Source organism: Lepisosteus oculatus, chromosome 23 (assembly GCF_040954835.1).
Source record: "Lepisosteus oculatus isolate fLepOcu1 chromosome 23, fLepOcu1.hap2, whole genome shotgun sequence".
Classification (NCBI taxonomy): Eukaryota; Metazoa; Chordata; class Actinopteri; order Semionotiformes; family Lepisosteidae; genus Lepisosteus; species Lepisosteus oculatus.
The window spans coordinates 2,773,388-2,797,530 of record NC_090718.1 but is presented as its reverse complement, the minus strand read 5'-3'; the positions used below and the strand labels follow the sequence as shown (position 1 = coordinate 2,797,530).

Here is a 24,143-nt window from a genome sequence, read left to right as displayed (position 1 = left end):
TTACATCCTTGAAATATATTATCTAAAAGCGCCAATATATTTTTTGCAAAGCTCTCTACATTTTAAGAATCAATTTACTTATTAGATTTCCACTTCATATGCCAGAGATGTTATATTTTTTCCTTATGGTTTACGCACGTTCTTTTAAGCGTTTTCTGTCCCGATTCGCTCAAAGAAGAGAACCATGAATGCAATGCTTAGCAATGCTGTGTTGCTCTGCTTTAACCTTCCAAGAAAGGTCTGCGACTCGACGTGTATCGATTCACATCAGGGATTGTGCAAAGAATTTCAGCCAGTGGCTGGCAGTGCTGGGGGCCCGGGGTTCAATTCCCCAGAGGCTGTCTGTGTGGAGTTTGCATGTTCTCCCCGTCTTCACATGGTGCTCCTGTTTACTCCCACAGTCCAATGACATTCTGGGAGGTTGATTGGCTTCTTCAAAACTTAGCCCTGCTGTGAGCCAGTGTGAGCTTCTTCAATAGCTTCTATCCACAAGCAGTGAGACTGGCGAACACATTTAGCCATCCCCCTCGGACCACACCTACACCATCACCATCTACCTCTTTATGATTTCTTATCTATTGCACATCTCCAGTCATTGTTTACACGTCTGTATTGTTTACATTCAAACTGTCTACATGTTTACTTGCACATTGTCTATTGTTTGTTTGTACATTGTCTTGATGCACTGTTTGCACTTTGTCTTGTTTTTTACACTTGTTTTACAATCGAGAGACTTTCTATAAATAAGAATTCCATTGTAACAGTGCCGGTTACATATGGCAATAAAGTTCAAGTTCAATTGTTTGCGTCTGTGTGTGTGTGTCCTGTGATGGACTGGTGTCCTGTGCTGGGTTTATCCCAGCTTGTACCCATTGCTTGCTGGGATAGGCTCCAGCTCTCCCCTCCATTGGAGACAGCAGCTAATTGCATATCCTGCTTTTCTATTCCCTTAGCAAAGTTTTACAGTGCAATTTTCCTACACTGTAGTCTGATGTGCAGGTTCCCCACATCCCTGTGCAACACACTCTAGTGACTCCTGGTGGTCAGTCCTGGAATCCTGGCTTTCAGTGTCCTATGAAGAGGGCTCCCAATATTTAAAGAGGTCGTCTAGGAGCTGGGCGTCCCACACAACTTACTCGGAAGATGTCTTCTTTGCTCCAACACTAGCAGGGAGAGACTTTGCTCCACAGTGACTCAAACAGCAGCCACGTCCAAGCCCAGACATTTCCAAACAGAGCTCTTACGCGACGCACACACATTCTACTGAGCAGAGGCATGCATCCCGTTAAATAAGCACTTTTCTTTATTAACAAAAAGGTATGTATTCCAAAAGTTAATTCGAACTACAAACAGCAAAAAGGTGTTTAAATGTGAACGTGTCCTGTGCCATCAGCCGCAATCTCCTCACCCTGGGTCTCCTGTCCTGTTCAGAGTGTTTGTTACTGAAGGATTCTCTGTGATCTCCTCTCTCTTTCACTGTGTCTCCTGTCTTATGATGTGTCTTTTACTGCGGGCTTCTCTGTCATCTCCTCTCATTGTGTCTCCTGTTCTGTTGCGTGTCGTTTACAGATGGGCTCTCTGTGATCTCCTCGCTCGAACTGTGTCTCCTATCCAGTTGCGTGCACCTATTACTCTGTGATCTCCTATCCCCTTGATTTCTCAGGCCTCTCCTCTCTTTATCCATGATCAGCTCCTCTAGTGCTGTGTGTCTCTTGAGACTACACAGTGAAAGATGGCAATGGTACATCTTTCAAATTCAACTCTTGTAACATTTTTTAAAAAACACTAGCTATTACATAATGGAGGCCAAATGAGAAACAGAAAATAAGGGAGAGGCTGTAATGTAACCAAAATACAGTCTTTTAAAGAGCCCTCTCGCTTTGGCAGAATTAACTCAAAAAATGCTAGGAAGCCTTTACAAGATCATTTACCAATGATATTTATATACTGTTCTCAGGCTACTACAGGACAAAAAGGGCTGCTGTTTTCCTAGAGCCCTTTCATGGGAAACTACAGGCGGCTAACCCGCAGTACACTGTTCACAAGCATTCGTAATGGAAATCCGATGCGGCTGTTCCTTAACACTACGAAGAAACGTCATTCCTCCACTTTCTTCCCGTTCCTGCTTCTGGGATCCTTCCTAGACGTCCTGGAAGAGACAGAACAAAAGCTTAAGGGCGGAGCGGTGGCTCTGTGGCTCAGGATCTGCGCCTGTGGCTGGAAGGTTGCCGGTTCAAACCCCGCGGCCGGCAGAGAAATCCTACTCTGTTGGGCCCCTGAGCAAGGCCCTGAACCCCCAGCTGCTCCAGGGGTGCTGTACAATGGCTGACCCTGCGCTCTGACCCAGGCTTCTCTCCCTGTCTGTGTGTCTTTAAGGAGAGCAAATTGGGGTCTGTGAAAAGACAAATTCCGAATTCAAGAAACTGTATATGGCCGATAAAGTGATCTTATCTTGAAAAAAACAGACACAGATGATGTTCTGCCAGAAAGGGGAGCTTTTGTACTTGGAAGTGATACACACATATCCCATAATGCTGTTCCCTCCCTGTGCTGACAGAAAACGTTGCCACCTGAGAGCATTGTGGAATGTAGCTCCACAGTGGGTGTCTGCTTTGCTCCTTTTGAAGAAAATTCAAAGACAGCTCCTACGATGCCTCCCCCCACTTGGCTTTTGACCTCACCGGTTTCCCTGCCAGCTGAGCATTATGGGCGTAGCAGTTTGTTGTGCTGACCCAAATTCCTTTCTTTTTTTAATTCGATAACATTTCAGACCTCCACGCTTATAAAAAAAAGCATAGTCCTGTAAAATACAGGAAGTGTGGGAGGAAACGAGTGCACTGTGGGAACTGTAGTTTATTTCCCTCTGTCGTTGTGTGCCTCACCTCTCTCTCTCGCCTCTTCCTCTTATCTCTTGCGCACGGAGCCACTCTTCTTCTCTTCCGATTTCTGTTTCTTCACGTCTTTCTTCCCCTTCCCTCCAAGGTTCTCATACACCTCCTCTTTATTCCTGGAATGAATAATTATTAGGAATTTCACTGATAATAATAACATCATTGTCATCAGTGTGGGCATCTGGACACTCCACTCAAGGCCCTTTACAGGTAATGGGGATCCCCTCCACCCCCACCAGTCTGCAGCCCCACCTGGATGATGCTCCAGTCCTCTCCCCACACACCAGCTCTCAGTGGGGAGGAGAGCAGAGTGATGAAGCCAGTTCAGAGAGGGGGGTTATTAGGAGGCCATGATTGGTAAAGGCCAGAGGGAAATTTGGCCAGGACACTGGGGTAACACCCCTACTCTTTTTGAGAAACACCCTGGGATTTTTAATGACCACAGAGAGTCAGGGCCTCAGTTTTATGTCTCATCCGAAGGACGGCGCCTGTTTACAGTAAAGTGTCCCAGTCACTATACTGGGGCATTAGGACCCACATGGACCACAGGGCGAGCGCCCCCTACTGGCCCCTCTAACTCCTCTCCCAGGAGGTCTCCCACCCAGGTACTGGCCAGGCTCACGTTTGCTGAGCTCCAGTGCCAGTTGTGAGCTGCAGGGTGATATGGCTGCTGGCAATTAATTAATTAACCATCCAGTATGTGTTTGGACTGTGGGAGAAAACCAGAGCCCCCAGAGGAAACCCAGACAAACACGGGAGACCATGCAAACTCCACCCAGACAGCACCCCAGGAACTGAACCCAGGGCCTCAGAGCTGTGAGGCAGCAATGATAACCACTGTGCCACCATGCTGCTGCTGAGAATATTATAGTTTAAAATGATTTTCCCTGCAATTCCCCAGGGTGTTCTTTCTCCCTCTTCTGCCATCATTGTCATATAATATATATTAAGAGCAACAGCCAGTGTGTTTTCGCCAATAGCAGACTCTTCTTATTGGCTAGGACTGCAACTACAAAGGCAGGGAGTCAGGGCAGCAGGCAGCAGCACAGCCTGGGACAGGCCTGGGACAGGCACCGCCAGGGTGCAGGTTCATGGGAAATGTAGTCTTCTCACTTGGACACTTTGCGGCTGGCCTTCGTGTGCTTGTTTGGGAAGGAGAGGTTGCCGTATTCCATTTCGGCGGACTGCAAAACAGGAGAAAAAAAAAAAACGAGAAGAGAGAATGAATAAAAACAAGCACAATCACTGCTCTTAAGGCACAGCCAAGACCCCTGGCTTCCTACAAGAAACACCTGGATGATATGCTAGGATCAGTTAGTTCCTAACTACCAGACAGGCCAAATAGACTCCTCTCCTTCTGCCTTGTGTTCTTTATCAGTGTTTATGTCAAGAATATTTGACACTTGTTAAGGATTGGAGGTGCATACTCTGTACTGATTGCCCCAGGCATAGTGTGATGTCCCAGAATAGGTACATCTGTAGAGCCAAATACACACTAAGCGACACATCAGTACTTTCAGCTTTGGTTTCTAGAACAGATCCCTCTTCTACACTACGCCCGACTCACTAAAAGAGTGGGCACTTCTGTATTTAAAAAAAATTTGAAACTCGGGAACCCACCTTCGCCACTTCCTGTTACATTTCTCAGATCTAGGGGGTGCAGGATGAATATGTCCGCTATCTGGTACTGTCCTGCTGTTAAAAATTAAAACTACAACTCCCACAAGTCTTTTCATCCCAAAGCTCTTTACTGAGGGGGTTGTAGGTGGTTCCCTTTCCTGACGTTTAGCAAAGCAGTGAAGGAGGACTGTCACAGGGAGGGGTGTAAACTAGGTGACTTCCTGGCGAGATGTCGATCACGAAAAAAGTACTACTGAAAATGATTTCTCATTTGGTCCAGCAGAGGTCAGTGTAACACCCCAGATGTGAAAATGTCATTCAGCAGGAAGAAAGTCTGTGCGTGACAACATCATTTATCACTCCTTTCATTCTCCTCCCCGAATTCCTCCATATTTTTCAGTACAGCACTTGCTGTATCTGCTGCTGTGACATCTGCTTGCACTGACTGATAATGGACAGTCACCTGATGGGGAAAGTTTTTCTTTCATGTTAGTTTGACATTCTGTTGGAATGTATAATGTGATATATATTTTCATATCATATCATATAATGTATAATATATTGGAATGTGAGATGTTCTCTTTGACATAAAGTTGATTTTGACAGAAACAATAATCTGCAGTAGTCACCCCTCCTCGGTGCAGTCCGTCACAGTTCGCCCTGCACGAGCTCTCTCTTACCCCCAAGGCCTCGAGTTTCTTCTTGGTGGTCTCGATGTACTGGGACACAGCCAGGTAGATGAACTTGTACTGTGCCTCGGTCTGCACCATCCCCGACCGCTGCTCTCTCACCATCTGGATGCACTTCTGGATGTCAATGTCGCAGTCCAGCCCTGCGAACACGAGCCGTCTCATTGAACGCATCGCGCACAACAAGGATACGTTCTTTCGTGGACAGGGCAGTTGAACCTTCCTGATTATTTTTTTTCGGGGGAGGGGGGGCAGTTGAGAGCTCATATTGAAATATACTCCCTCTGGTTTGGCTAGCACCAAACAGCCAGCAGCTGTATCACCCAGCACTGGCAGCCCCACTGAAGCTCAGCAGTGTGGGCCTGGTCAGTACCTGCAGGGGAGACTCCTGGGAAAGCTGAGGCTGCTGCTGGAAGAGGTGTTAGTGGGGCCAGTAGGGGGCACTCACCCTGAGGTCTGTGTGGGTCCTAATGCCCCAGTATAGTGATGGGGACACTGTACTGTACAAAAGGTGTACAGTATAAACATAAAATGTATTAAACGTTTTTCTTATGAAACATAAAACTAAGGTCCTGTCTCCTGGGTCATTTAAAACCCCAGGGTGTTTCTTGAAAAGAGTAGGGGTGTTACCCCGGTGTCCTGGCCAAATTTCCCCCTGGCCTTTACCAGTCATGGCCTCCTAATAATCCCCATCTCTGAACTGGCTTCACCACTCTGCTCTCCTCCCCACTGAGAGCTGGTGTGTGGGGAGAGGACTGGAGCATCATCCAGGTGGGGCTGCACTCTGGAGGTGGAGGGGAGTCCCCATTTGAGTGGACTGTCCAAAAAAGTGCTTTATAATTGTAAGGATATAATTATAAAAGTGTTTCTTCCTTATAACTATACCAACACTCACAATCCCACAATGTGTTTAATCTCATAACTATTAAATTAGCTGTGGTTTTGTGGGAACTATAGTTTACATTTCTAACCGTGTCATTGTTTTGGGATTAGAGCATTTTGCACACTACGTAAACTCACGTACAAACAATATTGCCATGATGTGTCCACGGTGAGTCAGATATTTACCTTTGGTGTCAATGGTTTCTACCAGCATGTCAATGACAATAATGGTGCCGGTTCGTCCTATTCCAGCACTGTAGGGGGAGACAAATCGAGTGAGCACAGCAAGAACAGACTATCAACTATCAACCTACCAACTGCAAACACAGCATGAGCGGACACTGCTTTCGTTATAGAGGTTTTGATACAACCGGAAATTTTGTTTCGGTTGTCTGAATTGTTCGTTTTAAGGACATTGGGCAGACTTCATTCTGTACTCTATAAATACTCTTTGCTATTATATTACATAGAAATATCACCCTTCAGTGAAATGTATACTTTTTCATTATCAAGAAGATGAATTTTGAGATTAATACAGCATTACTGAAAAGTAAGCAATTACAAATACAATGCATGTAAAAAAACAACAACTATCTTTTAAAGAGCTCAGAAAATGGTATTACATTGCAAACAGCATCTCTGAAACTCTGTTGTCACAAGCAGGGTAGGTTGAGCTGTTCACAATACACTGCAAAAAAACTACAGCCCCCACCAGCAATTTTGCTATTTAAATATTTGGAGGCATGCTGTGCTGCAGATTGCCAATACTCTCCCCAGGAGTGACAGGACAAACAGATTGCAAATCAAAGACGAAGGAATTAAGTACCAGGCAACTCGTTACACAATCAACCTTTTGTGCTGCAGGTTTCCTTTGAGCTGTGTTTAAAAGAGGAAACGTTTTAATTGATTAAAATATAAGAAATATTTTGGGAGGTTAATAAAGAGACTTATGAAAGAGAAAAGCATTCAGAATTCCTTCTGGAATGATCATTCTTCTCACAGCCAGCTGTCCACACCCACTGATAAAAGTCTGGTTTGAATCTCTTTCTCTTATTCAAGGTCAACACAACAAACTGGCCAATAGTTCAGGTGGGCAGCTGCGTCAGCATGCGTAGGCTGCAAAGGAACAAGTAATAGGTTTATTCCCTGGTGAAACGAGAAGGAAGAAAACACAATGTTTCGTCCGTGGAACCCTCACACCTGAAGAAGGCTCCTCGGCCGAAACGTTGTGTTTTCTTCCTTCTCTTTTCAGCAGGGAATAAACCTATTACTTGTTAAATTGGCCAGCAACTCAGTGAGCCGCCTGAGGTCTGCTCCCTCCTTCCCTGTAACTCTGTGCTGGGTCTCTGGGTACCTGCAGTGCACAATCATGGGTCCAGCCCCACGGATCTCCAGCTGCTTGTTGTTGACCTGGGTGAGGAAGCTGAGCACTCCACCTGGCTCTGAGGGGACACCATGATCAGGCCAGCTCAGGTACTGATAGTGCCAAATTTCCCTGGTGTCTTCACTCTGAGAAAGAGAGAGGGCTGGGTCACTTCATGCCCGCTGACCCACTGTCACACGGATCAGCGAACTAGCATGCTGATCACCAAACACTGACCAAGGTCAAGATGGACAAACAATATCAACCCAGTGTCACCCGAGATGATCACAGTGATCAAGTACTGATTGTCCAACCTTGCCTAAGGTCAAGATGGACACATAAGCACTCATATTATCAACCCAGTTTCACTCATGATGATCACAGTGATCAAGTGCTGATTGTCCAACCTTGACTAAGGTCAAGATATTGTCCAACCTTGACTAAGGTCAAGATGGACACATGTGCACTCACATGATCAACCCAGTGTCACTCATGATGATCACAGTGATCAAGTACTGTTTGTCCAACCCTGAGTAAGGTCAAGATGAACACATGAGGACTCACATTATGAACCCAGTCTCACTCGTGATGATCACTGATGGTCAGATACTGACAGTCCAACCTTGGCTAACGTAAAAATGGACACATGAGGACTCACATTATGAACCCAGTCTCACTTGTGATGATCACAGCAATGATGTATTGACAGTCCAGCCTTTAGTCCAGTCAGTTTTAAGATATCACCCAAACGAGAGCCAGTGTAAAGTACTGACTGGAAAAGTCAATAATCTTCAGCTTGTTCTTCAGAGTTCGTGCATTTGTAGGGTTAGCATATTATTCTTTATTAAAAATGAGTATTTACTGTGCAGTCATTTTGGAATGGGAGTCTCCCTGCTGTGGATGTGTTCGTGTGGGAGGAGTGTCTAGCACAGCCGTGAACTGTGGAGAATGCACTCGCGAGGGACCTGTTCAGTGTGGAATCTGCTGCCCGTCTTTGATTAGCGCGTGCAGCTGCGATTCCTTTAAAGGCACACTGAGCACCTCCTCTGAAGAGGACGAGCAGGGCTACCCCGGAAGGGGAGGATCAGTACACACCGGCAGTCCCGGAGGGGGATTGTACCCAACCAGTTTCCTTCTTTTTATTTTCCCGTTTCATTTAGCCTGTTCTATCCTGCGTCTATACCGAGGCAGGCTGACCTTCTTCCACAGTTGGGAGTTTTTATTTTGGCCTTGCCTGCTCATCTAGACTGGACCCCCCAAGATAGGGCAAATCCAGCCAAGGGGGGGGCTTTCCCCCCCCTCTCTAACGGGGTCCAGCCTGGGCGCCGCTCTGCATGAACTTGACTAAACGGCACATTTAGTATTTTTCCTTTATTGTTTCTGTTCTCTTTCGGGTTCTCGCTGACCTCACACCAGTGCTCGCCCACGGCCCCTCCCACTGTCCCCTTGCTACAAAGGATGAACGGCTAGCGTTTCCAGCACCAGACAACCGTGACGCGCGGGCCGATCTGCGACATATTCACACACACACACACACACACACCTCGTCCTGGGGCGAGATCTCCAGAATACGGATTTTGTAGTCGGTGGCATCGCGCTCGGATACATTCCGGACCAGGTAGTTCCCGTACTCCTTCGTCCCCTCCGGTTCTGGCCAGTACGGAACGCACTTGTTCTGGAGGGCGAGAAAAGACAACCGCATTGCAGGCCGGGATTTCTCTGCACCTTCATTCTCAGTTCTCGGGTCTGCGTTCAACTTGGAAACCCCGATCAGATACCTCCTGGTTTCTGACCTTCGCTGGGTTCTTGCGGCAGAAGAGAAGCTAAATTGTCCTGAGAGATATGGAAGCACCGTGCCCTTCAAGGTAACTAGCAGAGAAGATCTTTGCATCAATTTTATCTCTTTGTTGGGAGCACCACGTCAATATTATTATTATTAATTCATTTGACAATAATTTATTGCACTTCTATAGCGCTTTTCTGGACACTCCACAGGTCATGGGGAATCCCACTGTCACCACCAGTGTGCAGGCCCACCTGGATGATGCTCCAGTCCTCTCCCCCCACACCAGCTCTCAGTGGGGAGGAGAGCAGAGTGATGAAGCCAGTTCACAGATGGGGACTATTAGGAGGCCATGATTGTTAAAGGCCAGGGGGAAATTTGGCCAGGATGCCGGATTAACACCCCTAATTTTTTTAGAAACGCCCTGGGATTTTTAACAACCACAGAGAGTCAGGACTTCGGTTTTATGTCTTATCCGAAGGACGGTGCCTTTTTAAAGTCTAGTGTCCCCGTCACTATACTGGGGCATTAGGACCCACACAGACTGCAGGGTGAGCGCCCCCTGCTGGCCCCACTCACACCTCTTCCAGCAGCAGCCTCAGCTTTCCCAGGAGTCTCCCTTCCAGGTACTGGCCAGGCTCACACCTGCTGAGCTCCAGGGGGGCTGACAGTGCTGAGTCGCAGGGTGACTCGACTGCTGGCAGTCCCGTCAGTATTTAGCCTTTTCGCCATAGCGGCACATTCCCTGGACCTGGAGAGGGGTAGAAAGGCTTCAACACTCACCCTGCCTTTCTCCACCTCTCGGGTCGTCATGACGATGACCCGGGATCTCTCCTGCCACACCATCTGCCAGAAGTCGTTGACTGTGGTCTGCAGGCAGCCCTGCGTGGCGATGTAGACCTTCTGATCCCCGGGCTCCCTGACGAGGTTCTGCGGACAGGACGAAATCGACGGGCTGTCTTCAGAGGCTCCGCGCACCAACATAGCGGCATTTGCAGGCTGACATTTGAGTCCAGTTACCGTATTTGAACATTCAAAACAGGTCAATAGGCTTCTGGGAAAACTGTGTGTGTGTGTGTGTTTGTGCCTGTGTGCACCCTGTGATGGACTGGCGTCCCATCCAGGGTGTATCCTGCCTTGTGCCGGCTGCTTGCTGGGATAGACTGCGCCCCCCCCCCCCGCGACCCAGAACTGGATAAAGAGGTCAGGAAACGGGAGGGTGGATCAATTCGGAACTGTTCAGCGAAATCACAGCCAGGCCATGCCGGATCTTGCTGTACGAGTGGAGATTCCCTGACTTCAGTGTGCAGCACAGCAGATGAAGGATCGCTGGGCTAGTGTGGTGGCGGGATCAGAGTATTTGCAGATCATCTCAGGAATGTTTCTGACAAAGCAGGGATTTCTGTAACTGACTCAATCAATGAGGGATTCCTTCTGATTTCAGTCCAACAATCCGAAATTGCCGCCCGTAGTTTTAATTAGAATACATGTTTGTTCCATTTACCACAGCATCCCAAAGGATCCTAAAACTCCTGCCATATAGGAGAGGACCTGCAACCTGCTTCGCTCACCCCTGAAATGCTGCCCCACCTAAGTGACACACAGAAGCCATTCTGCTCCAGATCAGGGAGAGAGAGGAATTACTTCACTTTAGAGCAGAATGTATCTAGGACACTGCTGACAACACTGCTATTCTTAGTACTAACTACTGGTAACAACATAGCACACAACACATAATACATTGAACTAAGTAACATTAGAGTAATAGTTAACATTCCTTCTTTAACAATAATAAAGGAGAAGCAATTACCTAAGAGTAGAATTTATCTAGGAAAGTGGTGAGAGCACTCCTATTGTGATAAGACGATACACAGTACATAATACCCAGTACACAGTTCACTAACTACTGTTATGTTACTGTTAACGACTGTACTAACTACTGTTAGAGCAGAGTTAATGATACTAGTTGACCAGTGATGGCCAAGCAGTTAGGACATCTGTTTACGGCCTCATCCTACAACACAGTGTCCACAGTCCCCACCAAGATGCCAGGCCTTGCCTTGGTCCTGCGATCTGATGGGACCAGACCACAGGGTGGTAGCCCTGCTGGTTAAGATTAACTCCTCTCATTGATGTTGCAGAGTTATTGGCGTCCCACTGGAACCCCGTTCCTTAACTATCAGAGCATGTTCGCGGCATTATTAGAGACCAGCTGGAGTCGCGCTGGAGCGCTACTGAAGGATTTCCGATGCAGGAGACAGAATCCAGCACTCTCTCAGAACGTTCTGCGCCACAACAGGGGCTTAGTGTTTACTGTGCATTTATTGGGAGCTCCAGGCCAACGAGCAGAGAGACTCACTTTGACATAGTTGGCGTTGATGTAGTCCGAGCCGATGACATTGGGGTCTCCAGACTCCAGCACCACTCGGGTGTCATTGACTAGAGAGGGCGAGAGAGAGAGAGAGTTACCACAGACACAAGGACAGACTGACGCCGCCATGCAGACTAACAGAAATTACCCGATTTACCCCCTATTCGCATGTGTTTATGGCTGGCATGGCCGGTATATTTTAGCAATCAGGACCGATCTGCCACCTCTTATGAGACGATTGGGCACTGGATCTTGGAAAGCAATCATTTCCTTCTCCCATAGTCAGCACCCATGCATTTTCTAACTGTATTGTCCAATTCAGGGACTGTGAAGGAGCTGGAGCCTATCCCAACTTCAGCCCCATTTTCTCAGAAGCCTGGATCTTTGGGCTGTGGGAGGAAGTCAGTGAACACACAGTGAGACCATGCAGACTCCACACAGATAGCACCCTGGGAATTGAACCCAGGGTCCCAGCGCTACAAGACAGAAATGCTCTCCACTGCCCCACCATGTTGCCCTCTACAGCCTCTATAATCACCAGTAATGTGGATTCATTCAGAAAAGTTCAATTTTTAGGGACAAACAACTCTTCTCTCCTTTCCCAATGGATTCCCAATGGTATTCAGTGACACTGTGACATTTAGTCTACATCTGCTATTATCAGTACAATTTTGGTATGAAAGATTAGTGATACTGATTCCTGGGCTTAAAGGAAAGTCCAACAGAGAAGACTACAAGAGCACCTTATACACGCTCCAAAACCCTCAAAGACACTGACAGAGTCAACCCAGTGTACTGCTTCAGAATCGACAGCAAGCAAGAACCAGGAGGACGCAAGCGAGGACTGCACGAAAGTGCCTTTGAAACTGAGAACAGGCGGCTCTCGGTGGCGGGAGGGGGGAACAAGCTGCCCAGCCCCGTTGTTGAAGCCGATCCCCTGGCTTCTCTCAAGAAACGGCTGGCTCAGATCCTCATGCCAATTAGCTGCTAACGACCAAACGCTGATTAGCCTTAAAACGGCTTCCTCTTGTTTGCGATCTTGAAGAGCGTGAGGACTGCCACCCCAAATCACGGATGTGGTTTTCCTGAGGAGCAACTGTACATCGAAGCATTATCTTCCACAGCGCAAAGAGAAGCACCACCACCAGCAGTGATTCTGAACGCACGAACACTTCGGGTCCAGCCTGACCGCCTTCGCATCGTCTTTTGTTAAAGCTCTCCAGCCCCCCGAAATGAGGAAACGCACCCCTCTGTGCACTGTTCGAATCAGCCTGGCATTCTGCCTGCGTGCTCCTTTTTCATTTGTAGCATCCTATCTGCGAGATGACGCAGGTGAGTCATCAGGTCCTCAGTTCGATCCCTCACCACCGGCCTCAGATTGTTACAAGAGGGTGAGTCACCTGTACCGGTACCGAAGTACAGTAATCAAGGCCTGGTGTCAACCCCAGCACTGCATTTAACAGGAAATGAGAAAAACCCTGCACTCAGACGCTCAGCCTTCCTCTCTGTCAACATCCTGTTAACTACTTGGGCCCTGCAGAGTCTTCTTCCCTGGCCTAACCTATACTCCAGGCCCAGTGTGCGTTGCAGCCCTGTGGCGTGAAATATCACTGTGCCGCTCCGGCACTCGTTCCCTTGCAACATAAAACGTGAGAAAGGTTACAAAGATACAGCCACTCGCATCTGAGGGCTTTCTCTGGCCGGTTATTGAAAGGAGCCCAGGTTTCTGCTCCATCATAGCTGGGGAGCCTGTTCCCTGCTCCTGCAACCCTTTGTGTATGGACTCCCCCCACCACCACTCTCGGTTGTCAATGCACTTCTGTGTAGTTTCCATTTGTGGTCCTTGAATTCCTGCTCCACTGCCAATAACGTAAAAACCTGCTGGGTTGTCTCTTCTAACATCTTTGAGGCTTTGAGGATACACGAATCATGTCCCCCCTCAGCATTTTCTCTGTTCTCAGTGTGGGACATGCCTTTTAGCCTGGGAATCTCCTACAGACATGGCTGCCATCCTAAACAAGATCTATTGCCTGTCCAAGGTTGTGCATTATACAACTGAAACAACATCCAGTGATTTAAATTCTAGACTTTTAGCCACATATCCTAATGTTTAAACAGCCACTCCTTCCCCACGTTGTCCCCACGGAAACGAATGGTCAACAAAGACTGCCGAGTCTTTTTCATACACAATTCCTCCAGACTCGGTGTTTCCCCCTCTTAAATTTCCGATGCGTATTTCTGCTCCCTGCTCCCTGTCGAACTCCTGCTCGTCTTACAACAAACAGCCTCTGCCAGGTACTTGTGTCGTCTTACAAAGCGTCTTGGATTTGCAAAGCAGATTCTACAACGCCACTTTGGGGGCAATCTGCAAAGCTCAACTGGTTCGCTAAAGCTACCAGCATCCAGGCGATTAATGCAAATGAAGCACAGCAGCGACAGCAACAAGAAAGGTCGCCACAGTGTGAATATTTTCCACCACCCAGATCTGAGCATCTCTTTGAGAAGGACCCGCTCTGTGGTAAACAGGGTGTGAGGCTGAAAGGGTCACACCAGAAGACAGCAGCAGAGACCTTCTGCTCACAGGAACACAACGACAATATTGTCCTTACAGGGAAGGATGTTTTTGTAGCGATTCTTGCTCTTGTTCTCTGGCCTCATCCCTTCATCGCGACTCTTCCTCAGCTTCGCCTCCTGCTTCTGCAGAGCCTGGAAGAGCGAGAGAGAGCACGATCCGGGGCTGAGCAGGGATGCACTGGGTCTTGGAGACACACGGGGAATTATGGCATATGGTGCTTCCCATCGATAATTAATGGCACCTCCCAAATTCATTCTCCCATTCTTCTCTCCATCCTCCATTCCTGTCCTAATCTTCAATTTTCTGCTACCTTCTCTCTGACCACTCCCACAACCTGTTTGACCGCACCACTCCATCGATCAACCCCACCCCCATTTGGACACACACCTCCCTGACCACTCCCACTCCTTATCCAGGCACGCCCCCCATCTCTGGCCACTTCCTTTCTTTCTCCTTTCTTTGGCTACTCCATTAATGTCACTATCTCTGTACAATTCCTGCTCACTGGTCATTTCATTTTCTACGGCTAGGCTGTAGTCACTTAGCCTGTCTTCCCTGGGGAGCCAGGTCTTCCGTGTCACACCCTCTTCTCTCTGGCCACTCCCCCTCCCTCTCCCATTTATGAATGTCACACACACTCAGGTTCTGACCACGCCCTCTTCTCTCTGACCACTCCTTCTACAATTCATTAATGTCACACACTCTCAGGCTCTGACCACGCCCTCTTCTCTCTGACCACTCCCTCTACCATTCATTAATGTCACAAACTCTCAGGCTCTGACCACGCCCTCTTCTCTCTGGCCACTCCCTCTCCCATTAACCAATGTCACACTGTCTCAGGCTCTGACCACTCCCGCCTCTCCCTTGCCACTCCCTCTCTTCTTTATCAATTTCACACTCTCTTGCTCTCTCTGTTCTCCAGAAGAGATGGTGACTTTGAAAGCAGGAAACTGCAGGGTGGACACCCCTGATCTCCCTCGGCCCCCACTCTACGACTGCCTCTGTGTCACCACCCCTTCTGTCCCAGTGGATCTTACATCAAACTCCTCCCAGAATCCGGCCTTGTTGGAGCTCTGGGCGTCCTCTCTCCCAGCGGTCTGCTCCAGGACCTGGACACGGCTGTCGATATCGGCTGCGTTGACCCGCGTTGAGTAGTACGGCTGGGACACAGAAGATCGAGAAGAACTGCTGTTACCGTCTTTATCTCATTCGGACGTCCGCAATGACTAACAATAACGACCATCAGAATGTCCAATACAATACAACACCGATCAATCAAGGAAATGGAGGTCTATGTAATGCTGGAAACACAGAGCTGTTGATCAAATAATTCTTTTTGATCCCACAGACGTGAAGAAAACACTGCTTTATTTTTTTAGCAATCAGCAATTGGATTAGCATAGTATTGCATTACGAGCTGTAAAACTCGTCTAGGTATCGCTGCTTCATGACCTTTATTATTACCTGTTTTAGGTAGATCATGGTCCCATTTAGTTCCTCAATTCCTTTGCGTTTGAAATGTTCCACCAGATCTGTCAGAGTATCAAACATGTCAGGACCGCCCACTGTGTACCGATCGTTCTGAAAGACAAAAAAGGGGACAGAGCCCCACCTGTCATGCTCTGTCATGCTCTGGCCCCTCCCACCACAGTTGCTCCGCCCACCGCCATGACTCCGCCTGCCACCACCTCTCCCATTGGCTGTGCGTCCCCACTGCCCCTCCCACTGGCCTTGCACTGTCTCTCTCTCTCCGCTCTTTCTCTCACCTCACACATGATCTTGATGTGTGACACGCGCCCCCTTATCTGCCCACCCACGTCCTTCTTCTCGTCTGTCAGCACAGACAGAACAAAGTCTCCGGGCTTGGAGAGGGACTCCCGCACCAGGAAGGTCCCCGGCTCCCCTTTCTCCCACAGCAGCTTCTCTGCGTTGGACCCGGAGAGGTGTCCATGGTACCACCTGAGTGAAAAACAGCAGGACAAAGGGAGAGAGGCCAATTCAGACAATCAGATCACTGACTGGACACTTCAGCACAGCAACACTCCAGTAGGACAGAGCTATTAATTCAGACTGTTAGCTAACTGGACATTACAGAACAGTAATACTCCAATAGGACAACAGAGAGATTAATTCAGATTATGAGGTCACTGACTGGAAACTGCAGTAAAGGTAATATTCCAGAAGTACAGATAAAATGATCAGATTATTAGCTCACTGACTGGACACTACAGATCAGTAATACTCCAGAAGGACAGAGAAATTATCAGATTATTAGCTCACTGACTGGACACTACAGATCAGTAATACTCCAGTAGGACAGAGAAATTAATTCAGATTATGAGGTCACTGACTGGACACAACAGCACAGCAACACCGCAATGGCACAGAGGGATGGAAGAGAAGAGATTAATTTAGACTGTTATCTGACTGACGGGTCGCTACAGTATCCCAGCCCTGCAGTGGGAGTGGAGGGGATCAGGGCTAGTTTGTAAACTCCCTCGACACACCACGGGCACGAGGCACCAGGGTGTGCACCACGGCTCGTCTGTGGGCGTCGTGCAAGGCCTGGTGCAGACACTCACCAGGAAGATGACCCCAGGAGGCTGGAGATGGCAGTTCGGGCTTATTTTGGGGCGGAGCGGTGGCTCTGTGGCTCAGGATCTGCGCCTGTGGCCGGAAGGTTGCCAGTTCGTATCCCGCAGCCGCCAGAGGAATCCTACTCTGTTGGGCCCCTGAGCAAGGCCCTCAACCCCAACTGCCCCAGGGGCACTGTACAATGACTGACCCTGCGCTCTGACCCCCAGCTTCTCTCCCTGCCTGTGTGTCTCATGGAGAGCAAGCTGGGGTCTGTGAAAAGACAAATTCCTAATGCAAGAAATTGTATATGACCAATAAAGTGAGCTTATCTTATCTTATATCTTGTGACTTCTGGCAGAGACAGAAAACGTCCCCCCAAAGAAGGACAAGGTGGGAAGGGACGGGATTTGTCTGGGGGTCTGGGTGCAGACAGTCCATACACAGAAAAGTGTCAGCCTTGGGTGTTGGTGTAGGAGCCAGAGTAACCCTAAGAGTGTGTGTGTGTTCGCGCGCGCGCGCGTTTCGTGTAAACGAGTGGAAAGTGTAAATGTGTAAATTTAGCAGTGTGACTTCTCAGTTTTGTTTTGTTTTTTTCTTCGCTCCGTCTGAACTTCCTGTTTGGCGGTTGGAAAATTTGGTCTCAGATTCTCGACACAGCAGAAAAAAGCAAGCGTTATTTATAGCTCACTGCCTTACTCTCTCTCTCGATCTCTCTCTCTCTGCTTTCTCTCCTCGTCCCCTCTCACCCTCAGCCCTCTCTCTGCCCGCCTGGTGCCCCCAACACTCTCTGTCTCTCTCAGCGCATGGCTGCCCAGATGTACAGGGACGGATACTCTTGTCATAATAAATTAAGTAATAAAGTACAACACTATACAAAGCCATGGATTGACGGTATCATAATACAGACATTCTGCCTTATCACTGCCAGGATAGCTAATGTGCTACAGGCAGGACAAGACATCATTTATGCTGCACATTAATGCTGCACTGAGAGAGAAAAGGCAACTAATACACACATGCTGACTAACTGTAATACATTAATACTGCAAGTATTGGTGGTGATGAATTTAATGCAGACATACCAGTTGGCTGGGATACACTGCACTGAGAGAAATAGGGGGGTGAAAACAGCATATACAGCATATACAGTATAATATAGGCACAGAAAAAGCATCTTCAAATATCTAACAGTGGGCCTTTAAAACATAGTATTATAAGAACCTTAAAAACTGCACAATCTGACCCAGGCATTCAAAATACTCCAAGGCTCTGACAAACCCAGCAGACTTCTTCAGAATCCACAGCGAAAAAGGAATCAAAGTACACGAGCGTAAACTACATGAAAGTAGATTCACAACTGAGGGCAGGAGGCGGTTCTTTACGCAAAGGGTGGTGGGAGAGTGGGACAAGCAAGCTGCCGCTGATACCCTGCCTTCTTTTAAGTTTTAAGAAACTGCCGGGTGAGATTAATGGGATCAATTATCAACTAACTACCAAACAGGCCCAGATGAACTGAATGAACTTAAATTTGGATGCTTCCCTGCTGGCTCAAAAATGTACTTTCACAATTCCAGGTGCATATAAGCGCTTTACAGATTCTCTTGGTTGTGTTTCACCTTCTGAAAGCCCCAGTGACTGAGGAGCCTGATGCCTTCAGAAAATCAGAGCAGGCGTTAATTACGGGCAGTTAGCATGGCTGTTCTAAAGTCTCCCTCCCTGTCTCTCTTTCAGTCTGACTGTCTTTTTTCCAACATGAGGCACTTCTCTGTCTGCCTCAACCTACCAGTCCTGGATGATTAACTCAAATCGCCTTTTTTGAAAATGTTGGGGGTTTAGACGCAGGTTCTGTGATATGTGACAAGGGTTTTAATAAAATTCACTTCTTTTTTTCTTCCCCACAGCAGCTGTTGTGCTTCTGTGCCGTCTTCATGTTCTGCTCTGCACAGAGATGTAAAGAATGGCAAGAGGTTCATGTCTATACACTGGCTGACTGAGGGAAGCCTGCAGTAAAGTGTCACTGATACAGGAGAGGTTAGGCAGACACACTGGCTGACTGAGGGAAGCCTGCAGTAAAGTGTCACTGATACAGGAGAGGTTAGACAGACACACTGGCTGACTGAGGGAAGCCTGCAGTAAAGTGCACTGATACAGGAGAGGTTACACAGACAGAGGATGACTGAGGGAAGCCTGCAGTCAAGTGTCACTGGTGGGGGAGAGATCCGACCAACACACAGGATGACTCAGGGAATCCTGGAGTCAAGTGTCACTGGTGGGGAGAGATCAGGCTGAAGGGTTACACTGACACCCTGGGCGCCGGGGTCAGCCCTGCAGGAACGCGTCGCTGGACAAAGACGACAGCGCAGGAATGTCTGGAGACAAGACCGTGATTTTACACTACGAGGGCGCGAGATCGCAGAGGGGAAGAAAGACTTCCTCCGTCTGTTACTGATCCACCTGCCGGCACCCCTCTCCCAGAGGGGTGGAGCGTGAATTCGGAATGGAGGGGGTGAGTCACACACGCCATAATGCTCTCTGCCCCTTTTACAAGCCTCTGCTAGTATATTTAGGCCGATCCGATTTGCTCCAATGATCTTGCTGCTTACCTTCACAAATTGTTCCACCCTCTATAACGCCACAGCCGTAGGCAAACCAACAAGCCAGATGGCGTGTCAAAAGAGCTCTCAATAAATGATCTGGCTAATAGCCCCACGATCAGTCCCTAGAAAGCCTTATTCAGCTGCGGCAACATGCATGAGCCGTGCTCATCCCTGTTTGAATACATTAACACTGAGATGAGAGGAAGACAGAAAGAGAGAGAGAAGGGTGGAGAGAGGAGGGGAGGTGGGGAGAGATAGAGGAAGGGGGGGAGGGTGGCCTGGTCAAGATTTTGAGAAGTATAAAGACTGAATTTTCCAACCGCAGAGAATAGAGGAAGTTCAAAAATGAGACACACAGAGAGATAGAGAGAGAGAGAGTTACTGTGTGCACAGTAAAAATGGACACGTAAAGTCATGAGCATGACCGAAGCTGTAAGGGAAATCTGGAGCCGGATCAATGAATTGGAAATGAATCGGTGCAAGATAAAGCCAGAGTAAATAGATCAATGACTTCCAGCGCAGGGTTGTAAGCAGTGGGTGTTTGTCACCCACTCTAGATGGAGATTAAAAAAAAAAGGCACATGAAGTTTTCTCCCTCCTCCAGCCTTAGGCGAAGCTGTGTTCCACTGCCTGGTGGGAGTTGTAGTTTTTACCACCAAAAATATCCCAACGAGCCATATTGTACTAAGTTAAGGGAACTGATGAAGCCAGCCGACACACTTCCACCATAATGTTCTGCCACGTTAAAAAGATAAGAAAAAAGAAATAACTGCTTGGAAGCTGGGATCAGGAAAGCTGAGGATCAGAGAGGATTCAGCAGAACATAAGAATGGTTCCGAGCAAGAGGAGGACATTGGGCCTATCGAGCCTAGTCTGGTCGTGAATATGACTGATCTGTGGAGCCCTTCCGTGAAGGAAGCCAGGCTACTTGCTTCAATAGCATGGCTGGCTCCACACTCCCGCCACCCTTTGTGTAAGAAACTGCATCCCCAGTTCAAAATGCACTTCCACATAGTTCGACAGACTGTAAATGCCTATAGAGGACTGCATCAGGTCCCCTCGCACAGTCTTTTCTGTTGAGGCCTAGAACGTTTTGGATCTCTCTGCCTGTCAGTGCAGGACACACCTTCATGCCCTGGACCAGACACGTGCAGACAGATGCACGGAGAGAAAGACAAATGGACAGGCACGCAGATGGACAGACAGACAGAAGGACAGACACATGTGCAGACAGACAGATGGACAGAAGGATGGACAGACAGGCCGGTGGACAGACAGACACAATCAAAAGGACAGACAGACAAATGGACAGACACCAGACACGTGCAGACAGATGGATGGAGAGGAAGACAAAGGGACAAACAGTCAGATGGACAGACAGACAGATGGACAGACACATGTGCAGACAGACAGATGGACAGAGAGAAAGACAAAGGGACAAACAGTCAGATGGACAGACATGTGCAGACATACAGATAGACAGATGGACAGCCGACCTCTCAGTGGTGGGGTCGGAGCAGTTCAGGGGGTACTTGAGCTCGATCAGCGTGCCGTCCTTGTCCTGCAGGGTGCCGTGCTCCCCGGTGTAATACTCCACCAGCTCGGACAGCGTGGCAAACTTCTCCCCGCCGTACAGGTCATAGTAGTCGCCCGTGTTCTGGATCCGGATGTGAGTGACCAGCTCCCCAACCCTGCGCGACAGCGACACGAACCGCCGGCTTACTCGCAGCAGAATGCAGCGCCGCAGAACATTTTAATAAAATACAAACAGCCTTCAAATGATTAAAACCGATATTATTTTCCCCCTAAAGAATGAGAGCCAGGGGCTGCACCTTGCGCATTATCTAGCTCACTGTCCTATGAAGACCAGGTGACTCAAGTTTTACTTCACCTTTTGGATAAACAAACCCTGAAGAAGAGCGGGGAAAGGCGACGTTTTCTCAAAAAGAAATGTCCTCCCTTTCATGCGCGTTTTAGAATCACAATATTGCGAGAGAAACCCGTTAAAAGCAGCCTAATTACAAAACGAGATCGCTTCCCCGTCTCCCGTCCCTGAACACGGATAGGCTATATCCCGGTACTGGGGACTCCCAGCACATTTTAGACAACATTATTCACGGGGCTCATTTCAGGATTTTGCCATTTTAGCAAAAGCAGCGCACAAGGGTTACCGAGCGAACCGCCGACGCGTTTATTGAAGAACGACTGGAAGATGCGCTTACAGACAGCCTGTCGCATCCAACAGGGCACGGCTTGCCCCGAGGAAACACGGCAGTGAGTCAAGCCCTCGGAAAAAAACGACGCGACGCGATTCCGTCTCCTGCAATTCTAGCTGTCCATGTCCATCCTTACGGGCCCGGCACATCAATAAACGCACCTCTGATCAGTAAGCGCCCAGTTTAAAATAAACCGAGACGTTCTGCTTTTTAGATTCCTATGGTTCCTACAGTATTTAAAAAGTCACCCGTCGAGGTCTAGGCGCTCAGGGACGGAAGATTGGCGTGGATTAGACTCGTGTGCTTCAAGAGTTTAAAAAGGGACGGATATAAAAGCCAGTTCCTTTAAGGTAATATTTCCTCTTCATGTAATAAGCTGTGTGTTAAGAGTGTGGCAGAAGTCAATTTACACTGAAGTACAACTGTCTCTCCGGCTAGGGTCTCTTTTTCATGCTTGTCAAGTTTATGGCCTCAGGAAGGTTGCACGGCAGAAATCGGTTGTTTTTTTTAATAGTCTTTCTACTCTTCAACGTGGAATTCACCTCTTCCAGCTAACCTATACACAGTGCGTGCCCACGCAACCTCGGGGCGCCAGACAGCGAGTTCATGGGAAGTCTACAAATGGAGGCGATGCTCTGGCCAATCTCTCTGTGCAGGTGTAGGTCTAAGGAGCACCTGAAATGGTTTCAGCGGGAGCGAAGGACCTTTTCATTGCGGTCTTGCTTTCTCGCCTTCAGCCGGTCGGGATCCAGAGATCTCTTTCCAAATTCCCCACATTGCAACAAGATGGCGGGCGCGGTGGCACCCAGCGTCTGGCCACCTTTCGACTCGCCGCGCGAGTTTCCCCCAACTGAACCGGATCTCGCCCCTTCCGTGCTTCGACGGCCCGACGAAGCGACACGGGAGAGGGGAAATAAAAATTTCATCATCTCATTAAATAAATGACTACATGATGTATGTGGCCTAAATACGAGAATGCGGAGAGACGTTGTTGGAGGGTTTGATGAAGCGGTTTTTTCACACGTGGTATTTATATCTTTGTTTAGGGTTACGGCTGTTAAAACGTCGCCCACGATTAGTAAAAACGAGAGCAAGACGAAGAATAAACACTTGTCCACGATAGGTCCAGATAAAGATGAGCGGTCCAGATGATGTTATTCATTTGAAACACAAGAACACCTCGGATCTGGGGTGGAAAACACGTCAATAAAATGTGCTTAACTGTGCGTAGGTGGTCCAGGATTCGAAACCAACCTATTCATTTCCAACCACATCAAAGTGGCCCGATTTTGCGCAATGAACTTCAGCAATAATAGTAAAAGTGGCCGTAGTACTATAAAGCGCTGTACCTGCCGCAAAGCCACTATCCGTTAATACACGACTGGAAGAGGGTATTTTTTTCTAACTGAAATCTTGAAAAAATACCTTCCTGATGGCTTGATTAATGAACGTATTTATCAGGATTGGGTTTCTTATTTTTGCAAAACGCGTCTGAAAAATGCAGCTTTTTACATACACTTGGCTTCCAAATGCATGCATGCCCCCGACTGTATCGACTGAGCGCCGATTGTAGCAAAAAAACACATTTCAACTGGGCATTCTGCATGTCCCGCGGAAATAAACGAACACACGAAAAATACGAAGATGATCTGTGCTGGCAGCCAGTGGGTGTGGAGATCATTTTTTGTTCCAACCTATTCATACCCTGTCAATGTGTCAACAATAAATGTTAAAAAAAATAAAAAGAGAATGAATTTGTCCAAGACAGCTGGTAGTTTCACAAACCCTCATGAGGGCTTTGGAAAGTTCTGGAAATCACCTCTATTGGCCCTCAGTGTAAAAGGTAGATGAACAAAGAAACAGGGTACGCAGAACTCCAAAGAGAGTTGACGACAAGAAGAGGGCATTTAACTCAGGGGGCCCAATTTGGTAGTAGTTAATTGATCCAAAAACTCCAAACGTGCTACTTTACACAAAAAGGCTGAAATCAATATCCCGGTATTTAAAAAAAAACAGCTGGATGAGATCCTCTAATCGGGACAGTAGGAACTACTCTACACAGAGGGTGGTGGGAGGGTGGAACAAGCTGCCATGTTGTTGAAGCCAATACCCTGGCGCCTTTCAATAAACTGCTGGACGAGCCACATGAGCTACTACTAACTAGCAAATGGGCTCGACTCTTTTCTCTGCCTTTTTTGATCCGCCCTTAAAATCTTTTCTTTTTTCGTTATCACTTCTCAAGAAAGAACGCCGCGTTCTGTGAAGCAGGGAGGCAGCCCTGCTTGGCCCCCGCGCCTTCCTGAGAGCAGACAGATGGTTTACTCACTAAACCACGCTGCTGTGACGAAAGACCGAAATTTCTTGATTGGCCGTTGCAAAAAACGCAATCAAACCTTTCGGGCCCGTCTGGCCCATTCCTCAATTAGTAGTTCAATTTGGCTGAGGATCTGATCCAGCCCTTCCTTCAGAGAAGCCAGGGAACGGCAGGGCCTGGCTAGTGCTCCACACTCCTGCCGCCCTTTGTGTAAAGAAGTGCCCCCTGGGCTTGAAATTTAAACGAGCCTCCAAAATCGCTGGCA

General features: G+C 48.1%; 1 protein-coding gene across 7 annotated transcripts in view; it reads right to left on the bottom strand.

The window, feature by feature from the left end:
• Positions 1–1,285: 1,285 nt before the first annotated feature.
• Positions 1,286–24,143, bottom strand: part of ptpn6 (protein tyrosine phosphatase non-receptor type 6) — a 33,968-nt gene continuing 11,110 nt past the window's right edge. For all 7 annotated transcript variants that reach the window (XM_069183031.1, XM_069183026.1, XM_069183033.1 and 4 more), the window contains 14 exons: positions 20,845–21,039; positions 15,941–16,133; positions 15,639–15,755; positions 15,212–15,334; positions 14,209–14,305; positions 11,588–11,667; positions 10,012–10,158; positions 8,989–9,120; positions 7,437–7,591; positions 6,269–6,336; positions 5,192–5,343; positions 4,005–4,075; positions 2,883–3,007; positions 1,286–2,149 (listed from right to left, as the gene is read on the bottom strand). In XM_069183031.1, coding sequence (XP_069039132.1) covers positions 2,905–3,007; positions 4,005–4,075; positions 5,192–5,343; positions 6,269–6,336; positions 7,437–7,591; positions 8,989–9,120; positions 10,012–10,158; positions 11,588–11,667; positions 14,209–14,305; positions 15,212–15,334; positions 15,639–15,755; positions 15,941–16,133; positions 20,845–21,039 — 1,633 coding nt within the window. In that variant the 3' untranslated portion in view covers positions 1,286–2,149; positions 2,883–2,904. The remainder of the gene's footprint in view (positions 2,150–2,882; positions 3,008–4,004; positions 4,076–5,191; positions 5,344–6,268; positions 6,337–7,436; positions 7,592–8,988; positions 9,121–10,011; positions 10,159–11,587; positions 11,668–14,208; positions 14,306–15,211; positions 15,335–15,638; positions 15,756–15,940; positions 16,134–20,844; positions 21,040–24,143) is intronic.